Here is a 21527-nt window from a genome sequence, read left to right on the forward strand (position 1 = left end):
GTACCTATTGCCACTCTGGCTGTGGCTTCAGCTGTGGTTCTGGCTGCAGTTTTGTCGCCTTTACCAAAGCTGTGTATGCAGCTGTGGAGGTTTGGTGGGCATGCCTTTGGACTCTTTGAAGTAGCCAAATTGCTCGGACAGGGTTTGGGAGCTGTAAAAGCACTGGCTGTATCTGCGTGAAAAGACCACTAGGCAGTTTTACATATGCCAAAACCTAACACCAACAGAAACTTTGCTAGACAAACCACAGAAAACTTTTTCCCACAGCTGATGCGAGCTTTTTCCTCGTCTTTTATGAAAAATGAAGAAAGATGTCATTACAACATAGATGCTTCTGAAAAACACATCCACATATTCCTCATGAATATGCGCTTGTAAGATGATCAATATTGACAAACAATAAATGCATGCTACCTGGACATTTGCTTATATTCTTAAAACTTCTCTTAAGTGCTATCTGTGAGTTCCATGCAGAGAGTGGTTGTGTAGTTAACACGCTGATCATCCTCCTTATTAGCAAATACCCAAGCACCAGTAAAGAATGAATGCTCCGAGCAAGAAGTTTTCTGAACACAGGCCCTGATCTTCCGTAACATCTTTTATCACTTAGATTCCTGCAGTTTCAGGAGCAGCAAGAAGTATGCTGGCGATCTCGAACTAAAAAGAAATTTCCCTACTACAAGCATGTAAATTATTCTTGGTTAGAGGCAAGCAATAAAGTAAGAAGTGCTTCCAAATATAGTAATTTCCCTGCACTTGTTATGTTGTAAACAAATGTTGCATTTTACAGCCTGCCAACGACTAATGCAAGCTGTCTGATCACAAGGTAATACAAGCCACTTTAACGTCGTCCGAGGTCACTAAATGCAAACTTGGTACCGTTCCAGAGAAGAGAATGCAAACACCTGGTACATCAAACAAGTCCAGCTTTTCTTTTATGTATTTCATGGTTGTCACCCAACAGCTCTTCAAGCGCCCCTCACCAGGTCTGGCCATTTTGACAAGCACATGCATACAAAGCACGCAACCGATCGTGTCTTCTAACACTCTTAAAGAGGTTTACACCCTTTGGAGCTTATCTTGTCCCACAACAATAATTGTAAACGATGTGGTCCGAAACCACTACACAGTAGTGCATAATTTTTTACAACCTTTCCACGAAATCATATGAATACCTGAGGACTGAGCTCTTTGTACTTCCATGCAGAACAACACTTCAAAAATACCTAGAAAGTACTGCAGGTAAAGTAGGTTTCAGTGAACTTGTCAAAAAAAGGCTGAGTATTGAAATGGAATGCCTCGGGATAGAACGTGCCAGAATGTGCAGCCTTGTCACAGATGAAATGTGGATCAAGCAGAGGCTTGAGTACAACAAGCAAAGAGATGTTTTCCTCGGAGATGTTGGCATGGGGGCTCTCAACTACGTTCCGTAGGCGCCTGAAAGCAGGGAACTGGCGAACTCACTCTTGTGCTTTTTGCTCTGTGGCTTACATGCGAGGTTTAGGATACTGGAAGGATACTTCTTCATGAGGGCCGGCACTGGTGAGCTACCTGCGGAAACAAAGAAGCATGTCATCAGAAAGACTGAAGAACTGGGATTTAAAATCGCTCAAGTGGTGACTGACAACCATAAAATAAACGCTGCAGCAATGGAAGTATTAGTGTGGCCAACTGCAAACCTGAGTATCTGATCCTACCAATCCAAGGTGAAGTTTGTTCCAGGCATTTGATCAGAGCCCCATCATAGAAAACATCTGATCACAGTTTCTGTCAAAAGAATTTAGAAAGGATGGTGAAATTTCGTCAACTTGCATAAAGGACCTCTACAATATGCAACAGGGCTGGATCCTAAGCCAGTCTGTTTTCTCATGAGAAAACACCACCACCACCACCATCATCATCAGCCTATTTTATGTCCACTGTAGAACGAAGACCTCTCCCTGCGATCTCCAATTACCCCTGACCTGTGCCAATCGATTCCAGCTAGCACACGCAAATTTCCTAATTTCGTCACACCACCTAGTCTTCTGCCATCCTCTACTGCGCTTCCCTTCACTTGGTACCCATTTCGTCACCCTAATGGTGCAACGGTTATCTAATCTGCACATTACATGAACTGCCCAGCACCATTTCTTTCTCTTAATATGAATTAGAATATTGTCCATACCCGTTTGCTCTCTGATCCAAACCACTCTCTTTCTGTCTCTTAAATTTATGCCTAGCATTCTTCGTTCCATCGCTCTTTACGCGGTCCTTAACTTGTTCTCAAGCTTCTTTGTCAGTTTCCAAGTCTCTTCCCCATATGTCAGCACTGGTAAAATGCACTGATTGTATACCTTCCTTTTCAATGATAACGGTAAGCTTCCAGTCAGGAGCTCATAATGTCTGCCGTATGCGATCCAACCCATTTTTATTCTGTGAATTTCCTTCTCATGGTCAGGGTTCGCTGTGATTAGTTGACCTAGGTAAACATACTCCTTCACAGACTCTAGAGGCTGACTTTCAATCCTGAACTCTTGTTCCGTTGCCCGGTTGTTCATCATTATCTTCGTCTTCTGCATGTAACTATTCAACCCCACTCCTACACTCTCTCTGTTAAGTTCCTCAACCAATTGTTGTAACTCATCTGCATTGTTGCTGAATAAAACAATGACGTCGGCAAATCAAAGGTTGCCGAGATATTTGCTGCCGATCCTTACTCCTAAGCCTTCCCAGTTTAACAGCTTGAATACTTCTTTCAAGCATGCAGTGAATAACATTGGAGAGATTGTGTCTCCCTGTCTGACCGCTTTCTTTATAGGTATCCTCCTGCTTTTCTTGTGCAGAATTAAGGTAGCTGTAGAAACTCTGTAGATATTTTCCAACATATTTACGTAAGCGTTCTGTACTCCTTGACTACGTTATGCCTCTATGACTGCTGGTATCTCTACTGAATCAAATGCTTTTTCGTAATATATGAAAGCCATATAGAGACGCTTATTGTACTCTGCGGATTTCTAGATCACATGATTAATGACATGGATGTGGTCCATTGTAGAGTATCTCTTCCTGAAGTCAGCCTGTTCCCTTGGTTGACTAAAATCCAGTGTCAACCTTATTTTATTGGAGATTATTTTGGTATATATTTTATATAATACTGAGAGTAAGCTAATTGGTCCATAATTTTTCAATTTTTTAACGTCTCCCTTTTAGTGGATTAGTATAATGTTTACATTCCTCCAGTTTTCTGGGACTCTTGCAGTCGATAGACACTTCGTATAAATAGCCACCAGTTTTCCAAGCTTTATATCTTCCCCATCTTTGATTAGGTCGACTGTTATTCCATCTTCTCCTGCCGCTCTTCCTCGTTTCATGTCTTGCAAGGCCCTTCTGACCTCATCGCTAGTTATAGGAGGAGTTTCTGTATCCTGTTCATTATTGTTTCGAATGGAGTACTCCCGAGTCTTCTGGGTACTGTACAGGTCAGTATAGAATGAGAAAACACCTCTTTCCATCAAATATAGAAAAAATGTGAGTGAAGCCTGTCATTCAGCCATTGTCACCTGCCGTGACAGCAGCTTTGTCCTTCATGAAGGACCGTGCAGGGCACACATGTGACGCAAAGTTTGCCAGCGTCGGACCAACTGTGGAGTTCATAAAGAACATATGCAAATGGTTCATTCTTATGGATGTCAGCAATTGCCAGCAACATAGTCACCAAAATTACCCAGGCTCCAAGGAGTTCTCTGATCCAGAGGACTCGAGACTTCACAGGCTGGAGCTTGTTTTGAAATTGGCAAGCGTGCAGCAGAACTTTCTGGTGCAAGAAATATACCACACCCTGGTATTCAACACTGTGTCTAGCGTTCCATGCATTAGGTTTTTATTGGAGAGAGGATTAAAGTTTGTACTGACACATAAATTTTCAAGTGACCCCATAGAATAGCTCTTTAAGACCCTTCGGTGCAGTGCTGGGTGCAATGACATGCTGGATGTCAGAAGCTTCAGCACTGTTACTGGACTTGAGAAGATGCTGAAGACAGGAATCGTCACTGATTCGCACACCAGTAACATACATACTTCAAGCTTATTCTTTTCCTCACGCAACATTATCAGGAGCAGTAAGACAGGCAGCACATGAATAAAAAATGTGCTAGTGAAACTAGTGCAGCAGACACTGCGTGAACAGTGCAGTTCACCAAAAGCTTTTCTTCCAATGCCAGACATTGCAGCGATTTCCCTTGTTGCAGGATACATATCCCGCTTTGTGAGCGAGAAGATTGAGTGTGAGCGCTGCGTGATCGCAAGGAAGCAATTCTAGTGCAACGGACGGTTTGATTTTGCACCAGGACAGAGGTATGTGCTACCCCACTACTGAGTAGATGCGTGTTCTACATGCCCTGAAGAGGTTTGTGGACACGATGCTTTCAGGTCGCACATCCCTGCGCAAGCCCTTGGAGACGTGTTTAATGTACAGTGTTGACATTATCGTTGTCTTGCCAACACTGCTTTGTGACTGTTGTGGCCAAAGCAACAGGCACAAACTAAAAGAACTTGTAAGAAATTCATGAAGGCGATTTTCACAAGCTATGCAGTTGATTTCACTGACAAGAAAGCAGTAGCCAGGCTTTATGAAAACAAGCCTCTGTCTCATAAGTATTGAAAGCTCTGATGGCTAAACAATGCACCTGTTGCTTGTACGCCACTTTCTACAATGAACTGATCCGCGCCCATGTTTGTTTAGTTTTAGTGGTTCATACATGTTTGTTCCACAAGTGTCTCTTGTCCCTATGTCATTAAATCATTGTTTTGCTTTCTCACCTACTCCTGTGAATTCAATTTATTCTTAACTCGGGCTCCCGCCATCAGCAGAGCACTTCAGATGCTCCGAGATAATGGAAGACAGATATTTGAATGCTTCTTTTTGCACTATGCTCTCATATGGTAATATGGATGACTCGTAAACATGAAAGACTATAAAAAAGATACAATAAAAAAAACAATGCATGGGTTAGCAATGGGTGTAGCGCGCCGCAGGCGCCATCGCGGGGAGAGGGTAATAAGGTGGTGCCACCATGCAGTCAAATAGGACACCAATGGAAATGGGCGCAACGTAACCAGCACAAAAAAAAAAAATAGAGGAGGCACTGGTTATGCCCAAGGAGGTTAAAGAAAAACTGCTGAAATGGAAGTCACGTATAACGGCCTATAGGCTTGGGTGAAGCTGGCAGTGGCCATCTTGCGGGTGAAAAGAAGTTGCCTGCCAAGAGCTTCACAGCAATGTTTGCCCACTTTTCCAGTGGTTTTTAATTGCTTAACGGATTTTCAAGTTCTAATGCAACACTGTGGGCTATAAGGCGAGCCATACTGATGGTCTCCTGATCGCAGATATCCAAGTAATAAGGCACTTTTCCATTTTATCGGCACGAATATGCAGGTGCCGCAAAGTAGAAAAAAATTCACACAATAATTAGCGTTTATTCGTCTCCTTTTTTGCAGTGTAGAAATTGGCCAATCATGAAGCCTGTCAGAACAAACAGCAATTAAAAACTGAAAATATAGCATGAGAAATAGCAGTACATGCAACAAACATGTGTATTCATTATTATCTTCGTTATCAGGTTACCGGCGCTTTAGCATCCTCATTGCATGGAGGGCCTAGGAATTTTGGTGGCAGTCATTTCCTTTTAGCCTAAAGTGTGAACTTTTTCTTTATTCTAGAGCAAGGTAATGCTAATCTGCAACCTTATTTAAATAAGAAGGTAACATGTGAACCGCTTGTACGCAAACTTATCTAAATACACCCGACCGCACTAGCACATTTTAGGATCCACACAGCACCACGCACGGCAAGATACGACGACCCAAAACACATAAGCTGTGGCAACTGGCATGCTTCTGCTCCCCCCCAAGATGGCAACACGGCAGCTTCCCTTGACGGGCACTCCCTCCACTCCAGCAGTTCTACAATGAAGCTGTATATGGCTCAGCTTCCTTTTTCTTAATGCATAGAAGAAGTTTGCATAGACCAAGAAATCGATATAGCTAAGTTCAATGTGTGCACCTCTTTGCGACGTCAACATTGCCTAGTGATGTTATCAGCAGTTGCATTCTGGCCATGCTATGGATAGGACGCGTATTGTGCAAACCGAGGAAGAGCAGCGTGCCCTACAAAAGCAATGACGTAAGAAGAAACCAGAATACAAGATAGATACAGATTACAAGATAGATGAAGAGATATGTTAACAAGCCACGCTTTACTTCAAGCTTCATTGCGCCTCCAGATTGGACCACATGGTCTTTAAAATAAATGGTTCGTCAATGGTAAACTGATCTTTCAGCCTTTAGCCATGAAAGAATTGTTTGAGCAGCGCACAGCTGCAATCGTGGCAGCAAAAGTGATGAACACGCTAACAACAATCTTTGTCCAAGTAAGGTGCATACATAGTGCTACAACTGCTAATGGCGCTAATGTAGTTGAAGCTGCCCCACTTCTCAGTGAAGAGGACCAGCAACACTGCCACTCCTGGCACATGGAAGGTGCTCAAAGAAGCATGATGAAAAGTGTGAATGAGTATAGTTTGCTACAAGGAGTCAGGCGTGCTGCTCAAACACTGCGGTTAGCTGTAAATGATGCACTGAAGACCGTAGGCTGTAATCGTATTACCTAACAGTGCCACACACTTCTAAAGAAGCTGTGCACTCAGTCTGTTATGTCACAAATTATGTGAAGTGGCTTTATGCATGAGCACTAGCTGTTCTTTTTCCAGACAGCTGCACAGTGCTCAATGATGCTGTAAATAAGATTCTGCAGTGTTTGCACACCATACACTTCCCATACATGAAGGCACACTTACTCTGCCAAACCCCAGTGTCGTCAGAGCCATGAAAATATTTTGCCTGTAGGACATCCGAATCATGTTCCAATGTCCGTGCACCATTTTGGAAACAAATAGAACATCCGCCGAACATCCACTTTCTGATATCCTACCACGAATGTCCCAGACATATCACACATAGACCTGTTTCACACATGGACATTTCTCTGGAAGTTATCACCTGACTGTATCTCTGGAAGTGATCACCCGAGAATAGCGCCTCTGTACCATACCATACACATGCGTGTTTGCCAGCAGACCAATGGCATCAGTACCTGCTTTTCGTGTGAGCGTCTGTGCAGCAACATTTATTTGTGCTCATACCGCTCCTGGCTGTGCATGGTTGCAGCATGTCTTGTCGAGCAATGCATCAACAGCAGGCTCCTTTCATTTCTGCAAGCAACATGCACTTGATGCGGTCGCGCTCAGAGGTGGCAGAGAATGGTGGCCCTTTTGGATTACTGGCCTCGAGCTCCACCACTGGAAAAGCTGGCGCCACCGTTGACGTGACATGCTATTAGGGATAACATGGACATAGCAGCCGGGTCGGCTGCTTCGAGAGCGCTGAAGCGAGCTGAAAACGAGAGTTTAAATTCATTTATTTATTCATTTATTCATTTCCTCAAAGGTCTCTGTTGAGACATTACATGAGGGAGTGGGGAGTTAGTGACAAAGATAGATACTACAAATTACAAAGGGATATTTTCGATGAGTCGCTTGAATGCAAGTGGGTCGATGATAGTGGCAACTTCGGCGGGCTGGCCATTCCAGTCTCGTGTTGTGCGCAGAAAAAATGATTGCTGAAAAGTAACGGTATGGGCTTGTGGGGGATATACTGTATTAGAGTGACTGGTGCGGGCAATGCGATGTGCTCTTTTTAAGTACGGGTTGTCAAAAGGCAAGGAATGAAAGAATTTATGAAAAAGTTTAAGACGGGCTATTCTACGGCGTGAGGCTAGAGAGGGTAGGTTTATTTGGGCTTTTAGTGCCGAGATACTTGAATTGTGTGAATAAGTTGACGGGATAAATCGTGTCGCACGGTTCTGAACCGACTCGAGGGCTTTAATAAGGTTATTGTGGTGGCGGTCAAAAATAGCTTCGGCATACTCAAGCTTGGGCCGCACAAAGGTTAGAAAAGCAAGTTGTTTAATAGAGGGAGGAGCGAGGAAAAGGTTACGGCGTAGATAACCTAGAGTACGATTAGCAGAGTTTATTATGTGGTTAACATGACAGGTCCAAGTTAAGTCACGCGAGATATACACACCAAGATATTTGAATGAATCCGTTGTTGCAATCTGCGTGTTATTGATGCTATAATTAGGGATATCGTAATTACGACGACGATGAATAGACATTAACACGGTTTTAGCTACATTTAATGACATGAGTCATGTGGTACACCAGTTTTGTATGCGCGATAGGTCATTTTGTAACGCCAAATGGTCGCTGGGGTTAGTAACTGCTCGGTAAACCACACAATCATCAGCGAAGAGTCGGATATGAGAAGAAATATTACGAGGTAGGTCATTGATGTATATTAAGAAAAGGAGGGGACCAAGTACGGTACCTTGAGGTACGCCTGAAAGCACGGGTGCTAAGGATGAAGACTGTGAGTTAGCGTATACGAATTGCTCATGGTTAGTTAAAAACCCTCGAATCCAGCTTAGAACACAAGGATGAATGTTAAGACGCGATAACTTTATTAAGAGACGACCATGAGGGACCTTATCGAATGCTTTTTCGAAATCTAAAAATATTGTGTCAGTCGGGATGTGACGATCTAGGTTTAAACGTAAGTCGTGCAAGAAAAGAGCAAGTTGAGTGTCACAGGAATAATTCCCTAGTACGCTGCGGTCCTCATTTAGTGACGAGATTTTCCCGCTTCGAGCGTCTCCTTTACAACGCTTGAAAGCACTAGAATAGGTAGTGGCTGCCTTTGAAGGCGCGCAACATGGTAGGCTACTGCTCAGTGCCGCAGTGCCGAACGTACGCAACGGAGCCCAGTGTCAGCCTTATTCACACGTAGCTGCAGGACAAGAAGCTGCGTGAAGCTTGGCTCGCGAAACGTAAAACCGGCAAACAATCATCGGCTACAACTCGGGTATGCAGCAAGCACAGACGCGAGGAAGATTTCTGCTACGGCACCAGGTCTGCGATGTTCGGAAAACGCGCACTGAGACGCTCGCCCGAGTACGCTGCTCGACTAATGTCATGACGGTCTGGTCTATAAACTTTTCGATGCTATAGATAATGGCAAGTTCACTGGAATGGAAAGGGAGCGGTAAGACGCACATTAAAAAAAGGCATGGCATATGGTCATGTTTGTACGTGTTATGAATTAATGCACTGGATTACAAAAAAGAAGCAGCGGGAATCGCACGCTGAGAACACCGATGAACATACAGTGCGACGCAACTCGAGAAATAATATGGAAACGTCCAAGAATTTAGAAAAAAAAAAAAAAGGATTGAATCGCCGCGACGGCACATCACAGTCCCCGTAGGCATCAAAGTCTCTACAATGAAATTATTTTGAACAGCTCTGATAGCACCCACGCAACAATGGTTGCTCGTATACTGTCAAATGCTCATATTCTGCGGCCTAAAGCTCATGGCACGGTGCGAAAATGCGCTCACAGCGAAAGCAAAACATTGTGCGCGGACATGCATGCAGACGTGCAGTCGGTCGCTGCGAACCCGTGCGATCGCTGCATTGAGGCTTCACTCTGTTATGCCCCATTTGGTTATACAGACAGCCCACTCTAAGAATATATTTCACATAGTTTACTCACAGCGTGTGGCTACCTTTCACGCAAGAAGCCGGTTCGGGAGACTCCATCGAGGCGACCGCGCGCAGTGGCGTTCACTGTACGTATTCGGTAAAGAGATAGCGTCTGTAAATGATTCTGTGCTTTCAGTTTGCCCAAGATTATTATTTAGACAGTAAAAAACTTCCCTCGTTTCGAAAGTACTAGCTTACAGAAATGTCCAGGAGAGCTCGCGCGTGGCGTTTTCAGTGAGCGCTGACAGCAAAACCTATGAAGAGCGCGCTGCGTGATCCCTCATACTACGCCAGCGAGGCGCTTCCAATAGATGGCGACTCCATAACTCCTCGCCGCCAATAGCCTATTTAAAGCATGCAGTAGGCTTACAACGGCGCTACAGACTGCGCCACACGCGCTGCTAAGCATATAGTTGAAGATGCTTATCGCAATAAGGTTGGTGGCAATAAGTCATACTGGCGCATCCATCAGTGGTTATATTGTTTGCTGGTGCACCCTTCGGTGGCTATATTGTTTGCCGAGACCGCAACCACACCTTTGTTCATTCCAAATGCTTATCTGTATACACATTGGCGCAGTCACGCCAAACTGGCAATCATTGGTTGACCGAGCTCTGTACCAACGGTACAGCATAGTGTTGGTCACACCGCAAGTTGAGGTGGCACAGTCAACCTTTATGCGACAAAAAGTGACTGTGGGACCCACTAACCGGTAGTCACACAAGAAGGCACTACAGCTTAAAGGGACACTAAAGTGAAACAAAAAATCAGTTTAGACTGATAAAGTAGCCTTTGAAAACTCTGTTGTTGTTAATTTCACGATGATGGGTTATGAGAAGAGAAAATGAAGGACGCAGTTTCATTTTCTGAATTTCATGCCAAAACCTGAATGGTAGTAAGTTAGTGTGATGCCACGGATTTCAAAGTAATTTTTCATATCTTGGCGGTGTTCACTCAGTGAAAATCCCCAAATCCTGCCGTATTCAGTCTTTGGCTCCTTTAGAAGACAGTCTAGTCAATCTTAATTACCTAGGCCCTAGCAGATGTCAAAATTTATGACATCACGGCGGGCTGGTGTGAGAACTTCATAGTGGTGTCACTACCTTTCTTTTTTTTACCCCTTTTCTGGCCTACAAAACATTTTCTCGCAGTAAGAGTGGTGTTTTTGGCATTGTGGAAGGGTGATTTACTAATACCGAAGAAATCATTTTTCTCCCTAGTGTTCCTTTTAACGGTCAGCCAATGCATTAGGCTCTAAAAAGATTGGGTCAGGGATTCATCGCAAAAATGTTTTAACTGTTAGTATGTTTTAAGCTCAGACCACTTATAATGTAACCGCTTATAGTGCAGGAGTAGATATACAGTGGTCTTTTCCAACTTCTGTTTATCTTCCCACTGAACTCAATGTATATGCATACCACTTAGAGCAGAGCCGCATAATACAAAATACCAGCGATAACAAGATCGCTGGAAGATCCCACAGACAAGGAACGCAATGAGTGCATTTCTCGAAGAGGTGCACCGGCCGAGGGCAATGCATAGGGGGAAGAGGAGGCGCGAAGCAAGCGAATTAACAAACATTAAAAAATTTAGAATGCGGCAGCAACATGCTGGCTCAGCAGGCGCCTAGGCAACAGGTTGCCTGGACAGCCTAGGTGACGGAGAAACCTTTTGCTTCAGCCGCTTGTAATATCAATTCCTTTTTTTTTCCCCACTCCAGCTCTGCACAAAAATTGGTTGAGGTCACGAGTGTCTATTATGTTGCCGGTTCGCAATGTGTGTTTTTAAAAAGTGCAGATATTGTATGCAACACTGACTCCCCAATGCTGTCAGTTTAAACTGCATTTCGCAAATTCAGTTCGAAACGTTGTCCACAAGCGAGCTTTCGCACTTTCTACCAGTACACGCGCATCAAGGTTTTGCTATACATGTTCGCAGTAGTTGCTGGCTGATTGTCCGCGGACCGCGCTTCACACATACTGCTGTCAGTTGAGCCTGTGATCTCGTGCCAGATTTCCAAGTATTCGCCTACGGGTACGAACATATATTAAGGGCACGCTTCCCACAACGTAACCATGCCGTCTCGGCAGTGGCCAAGGTTACGGTTTGGTACGGAGCCAAGAAAGTGCTTCCCGGTGGCTTTGTGGCCCTTGCAAAGCAGAGGAAACACCTCGCCATAGAAAGTAAGAGCACATCCCAGTCATATGTTTCGATTGCCGGACATGGGGCTGATTGGTTATACTGCAGTACCACTTATAGAGCAGGAATTTGCAACATTTATAAGAATTCTATGCTGTATTAATGACGTTTTGCTATGTAACATGCTGCTCAATTCCAAAAATGCACAGCATAGCTATATATGCACTAACTAGTGCTTACTCTTTAAGCATGTTTTGAGTATCAAAAAAGTTGTGAAGAGAGCACATGCAGCTGCTGCGGCAAAAGGAGGGGCAGTCTCACTTGGACATACTATGGCACCTAACACTTTGTGACCAACCCAGAATGCTTGTTTTGTGGTGTTACCTTAAAGTGGCATTAAAGATAAACACTAGACCAATTTGGAGTTAGAAAGTGGTCTGTTAGACCTCTTCTTATTTTCATTAATTATGCAGTAAGAATTTGTTTACAGCATAAAGAAAGGCCAAACTGCAATTTTAAAACTTTTGTGATAAAAGCTCAGCACAAACACATCAGTGTGATATCACTGGTTACAAAGTAGTTTCTTATATTTTGGGCACTGTGGCAAAACAAGGCATCCTCAAAACTAGCGAATTTCATTGTTCGACTCCTTTCAAACACAATGCAGTCCATATTTCTTGCAAAAAATACACGAGAAGACAAAATCAAAATCTGCAACGCCACGGTCTGCTGGTTCGGTAAATTCAAGGTTTCAAGATGACATCGCCACCTGTCTCTCTATTTTTGTCCATCTTTCCTTACTTACGAAGCATCTTCTTAAAGAAAGAGTGGCTTTTTATCTCGTTCTAGAAAACTAGTTTGCTAGTGCAGCTCAACATAGCTTTCTGTTTAGTGTCCCTTAAAATAGAATTAACTTACAGAACCTGAACAAGTAATACTAGTAAATACTAATCCTAGTACCAGTAATACTAGTCCACAACAGAGTACACCTATTACATGTCCCTTTTGTAAAAAGCACAGGTTACCTTCTTATTATAATGCACCGTGCTGGCTCACCATCTAATTTTGTGAGTACATGAATTGCAGCAGTTCATCTTGCCTTTTAAATTTGTAACTGGGACTGAATGTCTATCAGTACTGATGACCAAGTGTGTGGTGGCAAACATTGCTCGCATGCGCAAAGGCTCATGGACAGTGCTGACAACGGTACGGCTTCTCACCTGCGTGCATCTGTAGACGTCCCGGCATGTTGAAACAGCTCTTCACAGCATAGCTGCACCGCTTGCACAAACACCTCTTTCTCACAATGATGAACAGCAATGTGGCACTGGTTTCCCTTGACACTGCAAAAAAAAGCAGACAGGGCTTTAACAGCAAGGAAGGCAGTGCAGCTTTATGCATATTATGACATGCAGTAGAAAACAGAATGTACAGTGAATGGTGCAAGTGCGTGCCGAAATTTTGGCCACACACGACCTCTGTGCCCTTGGTGTACTGTTCACGCATAAAGGTTCATTGATGTTATAAGAGAAACTGAAAGAGAGGAATCCAACGTGCCTAGCTTGTGCAGTCCCTGCTTGATGCATGCTCCACCTCCACTGTGGGTCATCCCGGTATTGCACTACTTCCAAGATCGGCCCACATTTTCGCTGACGGACAAGGACACAAGAAATGCCGACCAACGAGAGGCTAACAGTTTCGCTGTAAAATGTGATACACCCAACAAAGAAAACCTATGTGAGTTCATCAGAAACCCCCATTAAGTTTCATATCAGATCTGCCAACTAAATGTGGCCAAGAAAAAAAAAAAAAAATTTGGCAGAGACACTTCAGACTGCTTACGTGTTGGAATGTGGATGCATTACAGTCCCTTTGGTGAAATGTTTTCGACATGCATTAAAGTTCTTTCTGCTGATTCGGCATGTGTACTTGCATATACATTGGCCACAGACCGGCTCATTTTATGCACTCATGACATAGCGGCAAGAGTCCATTGCAGTAGGCACATTACCGATGAACTCCGAAAGGCAAGTGACAAGAGGGAGGCAGTGCACTCATTTTATACACTCACAACATGGTGCCAGCTTCTTCCCATTGGCTGCGCTGTCAAGTGCCCAATGATGCATGAACTAAGCAAAGCACGCCTTTAGTCAGCCGGATGGCTGCAACATGACATGTGCAATGATGCACACACTGGTCCATACCTTAAGTCAGCCAGAACCGTGGAGTCACCCTAGCGTAGGGGAAGCATGCTTGTCTTACACCACGAATGCCCGGGTTCGATTCCCACCTAGACCGAAGCATACCAAATTTTCTTTTCAAAGGCATCAATTTATTTTGTTTACAGGAACCTCCCTTAAAAATTTGATGTCAATAAGAATGTCTTTGACATGTTTTTACTCTTTGCACCGTCGGCCATTTCTGGTACCATTGCTCGGTCACGCCGCCACTGCTGATGTTCGCGTAATGGGCCATATAATGCTTCTGCATTAAAAAACAACCAAGGCACTTACGCAACTGCAATAATTGCATGTTGATAGGATTTTGTTAATGCTAGACAAGAGTTCCTTCTTTTTTCAATGTGCACAAGCAAACTAACATTTAATTTTAATTAGCTAACATTACGTACCAAACTCAGTGGATAAGGATGTTGGATAGTGCAAATCCTACGTTGCTATAAATGCAGTTATCACTTTTGTTTCAATATCCTCCACAACTTTTTCTTTGACATCTTGTCAATTACATTAGTTTATACAGTTAGCTAATTAGACGTATTCATGCACAATTAACAATAAATACTGACTGTGAAAACCACGAACAACACCCATCAACATATAATGAACGCCGTTTGCCTAAGTCCCTCATTTAAATTTTTAATCTTTCGCGACATTCAGTTGGCATAGCAGAGTACCACAGAATAAATGTGAAGTTACTTTGTTGGTCATTACATGTTTGCCAGTATTCCACATACCTTCGCAAGAAGAAATAAAAGAAAAAGAAAACTTGGACACTTATGAAAAGAATAAAGGGAAAAAATGTATTCACTGGCTTTCCAATCAGCGTCTTCGACCAATATTTTGCGCAAGCTCGCTTATTATGGCTGTGCCATAAAGTCAATATAAAATGGCGACCAATATATTGAATGCCAAACAATGGTTTCTTCAAATCTTCTGACTCAATTTCTGACTCTCTGGCCATTTATTTATTTATTCAGTCATACAGACTGTTGTTGCATACATTTTGGTTATATGACCAACATTTGGCAGCTACAGTAGACTGAAACTGAAATTATTCATCCTCGGTTTGCCTTTTTCAGCTACAAAAGCCTGATTTTATGTCGTTGTGGAGAATACAGAGCACCCGGAGTGCAAATCTGACTGATGAATATGGTTTCCATTTCTGGTCAAGAAATTACATGAAAGCAAGCAGCTCGTTTTTCAGTATGCTGCACTACCATACCTACCGGTAACCAGACACGGTGCATGTGAGAAATATATTTTAACGTTACACGCAGGGTGTCTGCCATTAATCGACGTAGATTTACCAATAGGATGTGTAAGCGAGCCCTAATATGTATAATAACAGACCGCACAACTTTTCATTCAGCTAATAGTGCAGCTTTCTTTCCCGATTGTCCTATAAAAGGCACAACAGTTCAAATAATCTTCCACTGGTCCAAATATTACGCAAACGCTTAAGACTCATATAGAACGTTCGTAATGCATTGTATAGCACAAAGAACCTTTGTTTTCCTGTGGCCAAGTTACAATGTGCCACCAAACACACCTACATTCCAATGATGCCGACGCTGAAACGGATTGCGTCAGCTTGGCTTCTAGGGCTAAATGCTAGCCAACACATGGCTGTGTGATTGTCTCTGAACACGAACATTGTGCAAAATTTAGCAACTTCATTCGAAGTTAGTGTTTTGGTGCTATTGGCGCAGCACTTCAATCCCTCTGCTTTATTTTAACATTGCCTATGGCATGTAGCAGAATTCTGTTTCTTGAGTTTGGCTGTTGTAAGACGCAGACATTATTTACATGAGCAATTGAAATTAATAAATGTTTGCCCTCCTTTCCCATTTATCTTTCAACCTAATTACTTTATGGTGTACACTGCAATTTACAAATTGTAGCCAGTGGGTTTGGAAAGCATATCTGCTTCAAACAAACTTTGAGGTTGGCACCAGCTTTGATATATGTGTTTTTGAATTGTGCCAATAAATACATTGGTGTTCCAGTAATTTTTGGGTTTCAATGCACAAAAGGCATTTTGTGAAAAATATAAATGGAACAACAGTGCATTTATATCCCAGAACTGACAGTGCTCATCTGAAAGCTTATAATAGTTTTGAATTTAATTTCCAAGTGCATGTACTTGGGAAGTCACTGGCTTCAATTCATAAATTGCATTATGCATGCCGAAGTAAAATTCTGCTAGTTATGATGCATTTGGATATTTTGTGACAGTTATGCCTGCCTGTTTGAGTAATCCAGATCAATAATTTTATTTTTCCTGTTATGCCACAGGCTATTAAATTCTGCCAGGAAATGCACCTGGTGTAATGCTCCACAAAGCAAGCATATAAAAAAAAATATCGCCAGGTGAATGAGCTGCTCCACAGATGCTCACAAAAGATGGAAGCATTGCTGCATCCACTGTTTCGAAATGACTGCGGCTCAATAAATGTATGTGGCAAGCTTGTATCCAGTAGAGCACTACCAAACAATGTACTAAACCATTTATTACTAAAACGCTAGCATCGCTACCCACTGAAGCAAATTCCAAAGATTCTGCCAAGTTCTGTTGTGAAAAAGCAAAATCAAATGAGCATAATAAAGCCTCCAAACATTTTACTAAAAAGGTAGATGAATATCGAACTCCCTATATACAAATCAAATACAAATTAAATATTGATTATTTAGACACAGTCACACATATTTTACAGCAGGAATATTTATTTAGGCATATTTAGGTGCCATGCCTATGCCAACTATGCAAGAAAGTCGCGTAACTATCATGGACAAAGGATCAGTTTTAAACACAGCAGCATGACTACCCTCTCAACAACTTTAGGATCTAGTTTCAAACAAGCTTTCAAGAAAGAATGCCTGCTGTATGACTAAATATCTAAAAACGCAAAATAAATGGTTACCAAAAAAAGTTTGGTAGACGTGGAAAAAGGAAGTGTTTCAACCTCTAGTTGATGGTGATCAAAGACAGTCTTCCTGAGTGAGTAGGGGGCGATTACTTGGTGGCGTCAATGCGCACAGCATCATATCATGTCACCCCTTGCGTGAAGGGAGTAGGAGGAGCGCTCAAGTGCTCAATTTTTTTTTTTACTGTACTTTCCTAGGGTTTGGCTTACGTTTTTAGAGTGCCCATACTCATGAGACCAAGCCACATTTTTTAAACTGCACATACCCACAGGAAAGACCCACATTTGTAGACTGCACAATTAGACTGCACAAAGACATGAGCACAGCATTAGAGTGCACTGCCTCAAGCAGCAACCACATGCATGTAATATAGAAGCGATGCAACAGGCAGACCCTGTCGCATCACAGTGCGGAGCAACCACGTTACATGCAACATCGAGAAAGAAGCAGCAACAAATTTACATTGTTGTTCAAATAACTAGTATAGTGTGCTCGAAAAGAGATTTCAAATGTACCGCGAGGCCGGTGGTATAACCATGCTGTAAAAGATCCACTTTTAATTTGCTGTCATTGCCAATGGAAATCCGTTCCATGCAAACAGCGTGACATGCCATGGCTGCCATCTCGTGAGCAATATTAACTTAAGCACTTGCCACTCTTGGTGGAATCTCAAGCCTAACAGCATCAAAACAAACCATCTATCTCGATAATACTGACAAGACAGTGCCAATACCCTGTCCTCAGTGTGAGATGAGATGAAGCGATGGCCGATCTTATTATTTAATTTTTGCTGTCACGGCAGAACGCAAGTTTCAAGAGCAAATTCAGATTGAAGTAGGCAGACTGGGTGCTCGCTGTCCATGGGGGAAGTCACCAAGTGGATTTCCAGGCAACAAGCGAAATTTTCTGGCTGGCCAAAAACCAGCAATGTGACAAGCGACAGCAACAGTGGGCCCTCCGCGATGGCAAAACCTGTTGCTTGTCACCTTGACTCGACAATCATGTGGGTGCAGTTGCGCCTTTAAGAACAGGCCTACATTTTTAGACTGTGCTATCTTTGGGATTAGCCCATGACAAGGCTCTACATGACTCGATATGGAAAAGTGGGGGTAACTTAATATGCAAGACACTGCCTTTAAAAAGCTGCTGAAGTACTTGTGACATAAAGGGGAATCTTGGAATAAAAACATCACAGGTTGTAGCACAAAAGGTAAAAGTGCTACATGACTAAATTGTCATAGAGACTACTATATTAAAGACAATCAAAAACCTTCATGGTGGATGCCTACCATGTAGGTTTCCACTGCAAAGCAGGTTTCAGATTTTTGCAATCATGAAAAAGAAAAAATAGTGCAGATCCAATACAGAATTTGGAATCTATGTGATTTGAAGCTTTATAAAGCGGTTAATGCAATGCTTTACAAATAACAGCAATGTGAACTGTTTTGTACACTTTTATCCCATTCAACATGTATAAACTCATGTAATGTGTATGCTTATACTCCACAATGGCCACAACTTTATTGCCATGCAAGTTTGATGTTTATGCACGGTATTAGTCGCAAGCTGTGCACTACAAATCAGATGGCTGCACCATGCGAGACTATGCAAAGCTATTTCACAAGGACAAAGGCGATGTATCAGGGTGTCTACCAACCGGGAAAACTGGGAATTCTCAGGGATTTTGAGTAGTCTGGAAAAACTCAGGGAAATGTGCCTCTATCAGGGAAAATTAGCGATAATTTTGTTGAAAGGGTCGAAAGTTGCGGTAATGCTGGCTCGAGTAACAGACAGGAATCGTAATGAATCGTCTTTGACGCCCTGTCATCGGCTGGAGGAGTTTCCAGTGTACAGTCAACGACCGACTTTCCGGATGCTCGATTATGACCACAGGTCCGATTATGATGCTCGATTATGACCACAGGATTCGTGACCACAGGTCCGAAACAGCATTAATTAAAGCCACCACCGCAGCCATTTTGATTACCTCGCCAACTCGAACCAGCGCTCTCGCACGCAGATCCGCTGGCAGTCGTAGCCACCACTGTGGCAACGCTAGACCTTACAGCTGCTTCAATGTTCGCTATTAAGCTTCTTGCCGTTGGGTGTCGTGTTTTTCATTGGAAGAATTCACTGCTGTCAGCAATGGCATCGACTGTACCTTTGTGGTCCTCGCAATTGGCTTAGAAGCTTGGAAATCACGGTGTGTTACATAATGCCGGTTCCCGAAAGTCAGCTTCGTCTCTTTACAGAAATGTTACTTGGTGAGGCACACGCAAAAGCATTGCAATGAAGCATAACAAGAGTGGGAAGCGGCTATTGCCATGGGACACAGTATGCATTCCTTAATTATACACGCGTGCATCCGGTATCTCCTGTTACTGTACAAGCACTGATATGCCTAATACGTGTACCAATAGGCCTTCCGAGTGTTTTCGAATGTGCCTGAGGCAGTTTGAGCCCTCAAGGGCAGTAAATAACATGCATTTATTTTTTCCAGCTGGCCGATTTTTCGGACGTTTTCGCGGCCCCTAGGGAGTTCGAAAAATCAGACATGGACTGTGCAACGGACCAAGAAGATGCTTCAAATGTTTCGTGGGGCGAACGAGTGGCAGAAGGAGAACAAGAACAGAAAGAACCTAGACATTGAGGAATGAACAGGAAAGGAAGCGTGCTGCCGCCGTTTTGAAGGAGCTTGAGTTAAAAAAGAAAAAGAAGTGTTGGCTGATATTGAGATGCAGGTGTCCCTCATTCAAACCAAAATAAACTCTTTATAGCAGTGAAACACAACACTCAGACGTCATGCGCGGGCTGAGAGTATGACAGGACAGATGAGGTTGACCTACGAGCTGTTGAGAGAGAATCTCAGTTGTGACAAAGTTTGGGCCTCACGCCACTGAGCTTGCTATCAGTTGATAGAAATAGCTCATATTCGAAAATATCTGCTTCTGTATGCATCTATTTTTTATTCGTATTTGAGGATGTCCGACTCGATTTGCAATTTTTTTAGAAGACATTTTATTTGCTGTGCATTTTACTAACCCCTCCCTTCTATTCTCCTTTTGCATAACATGAACACTACTCCTTAGTATTCAAATAGGATTAAGTCGTTCTTTTCCAATTTTTTTCATATGCCTACTAGAGAGTGACAGCATCGGGCAATATGGTTTCAGCTCGTCTTGACATAAAACAGTTCTGCATCACTCAGGGAATCTTGCAAAGGCACTCAGGAAAAACCTGAGTACCTTTGTAACAACGTGTCATTATTTCGCATTATTGGCGGCGCCTCCAGGACACCAAAGCGGCAACGCCTATGCAAAGCAAGGCTGTGCAACGGTTTTCTAACGTTGCAGCGATAGAAAGTGCCCCTAGTGTTATGCAACGCGTCTCAGATTCAGAAAAGTATTTATTGCGAGCAGCATTAGCCCCAGGAGACTGCCTACGCAAAGCAAGGTGATGCAACCGTTTTCTACCGTTGCGTACACCCCTGGCACGCGCAGGCCTCGGCGAGCCCCAACCTACGTTCTAGCTTTGATGTCCCCGTTGCCGCTTTGGTGTCATGGAGGCGCCGCCAATAGTGATAAATAATGACACGTTGTTACAACTAGTAAAAAACACGACTGAATAAATATAATTACGTCCAGCCGCCAGCTTGAAAACAGAACTTTGCCAGCCAGTTTACTGGTACCTTCATACGGTACTTTCATTACCAAAGAGCACCCAGCATACAGGCAGCCACGCCAAACCAGGCAAAGAAGGCAAAATGAACTTCGCTTTAAAATGAAGCGTAAATACATTACCTTCACAGAATGGAGATTTATTCACACAATGTCCACCCGACTCAGCTACTTCACCGTCGGTGCACATGTCGTCCGTGCGCCGCCGATTGCATTTGACATGCCACACTTTCTGCAACAATTCCGCAAAGACAGCCACTGAAGTTGTCACCCACGCCTCTACAGCCACTTCGCGAGTTCGTCCGGCGGCGCATGCAAGTCACGGAACGTCAAACACATGTCACCACCTGAGTATCTCAAATGACTTCCAAAGAATAAAGAACATCACTTCCATGAACGAGTTTCAAAGGTGCGCCGGCGCGTCGCCGTCGACAAGGCAACCGCCATGGCAACCGCGAACGTGTTGCCAGCTCCTGGAACAGGCATATGGGAAGACTGCACCACAGTGGTACCAGTTCGTGTTCTGTGGTGGTAACATAGAGTGGTGTACCACGTACCACCACAGAACACCAATGCAAGTACTTTCCACTGAGAGCATGTTTTGACTACCTTTATGATCATGGATAGAGTTAACCATGGAGGAAGTATTTTTCTTCCTCCATGTCTATGACTGATGCTGGATCAAACTGGATATGATAACAAAATATCTGCAGACAAATGAAATTATTGCATATAGCAGGAAGGCCCAGATTATGCATGGCAGCTCACCTGCCGTATTCACCCTATAGCAATAAACTTTTTTTGTTTTATTCAAGAAAATGGCTTAGAAAATTGCCTGCGCGTTGAAACAACGAGGAGTCATTGTTTGAAATCAGATACGAAACCAAAACCGCACATGCTGCTTTGTTAAC

The 21527-nt window shown here is 43.2% G+C and overlaps 1 protein-coding gene across 1 annotated transcript; it reads right to left on the minus strand.

Moving 5' to 3' along the window:
• Window positions 1–656: 656 nt before the first annotated feature.
• LOC129384052 (uncharacterized) lies at window positions 657–21184 on the minus strand. Its single transcript, XM_055069135.1, has 3 exons — window positions 20740–21184; window positions 12998–13120; window positions 657–1551 (listed from the first exon to the last, which is right to left on the minus strand). The coding sequence occupies exons 1-3, from the start codon at window positions 20804–20806 to the stop codon at window positions 1421–1423; spliced, it is 321 nt and encodes a 106-aa protein (XP_054925110.1). The 5' UTR covers window positions 20807–21184; the 3' UTR covers window positions 657–1420.
• Between the last annotated feature and the right edge of the window lie 343 nt (window positions 21185–21527).

Source organism: Dermacentor andersoni, chromosome 9 (genome assembly GCF_023375885.2).
Source record: "Dermacentor andersoni chromosome 9, qqDerAnde1_hic_scaffold, whole genome shotgun sequence".
NCBI lineage: Eukaryota > Metazoa > Arthropoda > Arachnida > Ixodida > Ixodidae > Dermacentor > Dermacentor andersoni.

Bases quoted from the DNA above. Each gene is read 5' to 3' on its own strand.
- LOC129384052 (XM_055069135.1), bottom strand. From the start codon at position 20,806: ATGTGCACCGACGGTGAAGTAGCTGAGTCGGGTGGACATTGTGTGAAT. The intron at 13,121-20,739 runs GTAATGTATTTA...TTTTTTTTGCAG, and splicing joins TAAATCTCCATTCTGTGAAG to TGTCAAGGGAAACCAGTGCC. The intron at 1,552-12,997 runs GTGAGAAGCCGT...TTGTTTCCGCAG, and splicing joins ACGTCTACAGATGCACGCAG to GTAGCTCACCAGTGCCGGCC.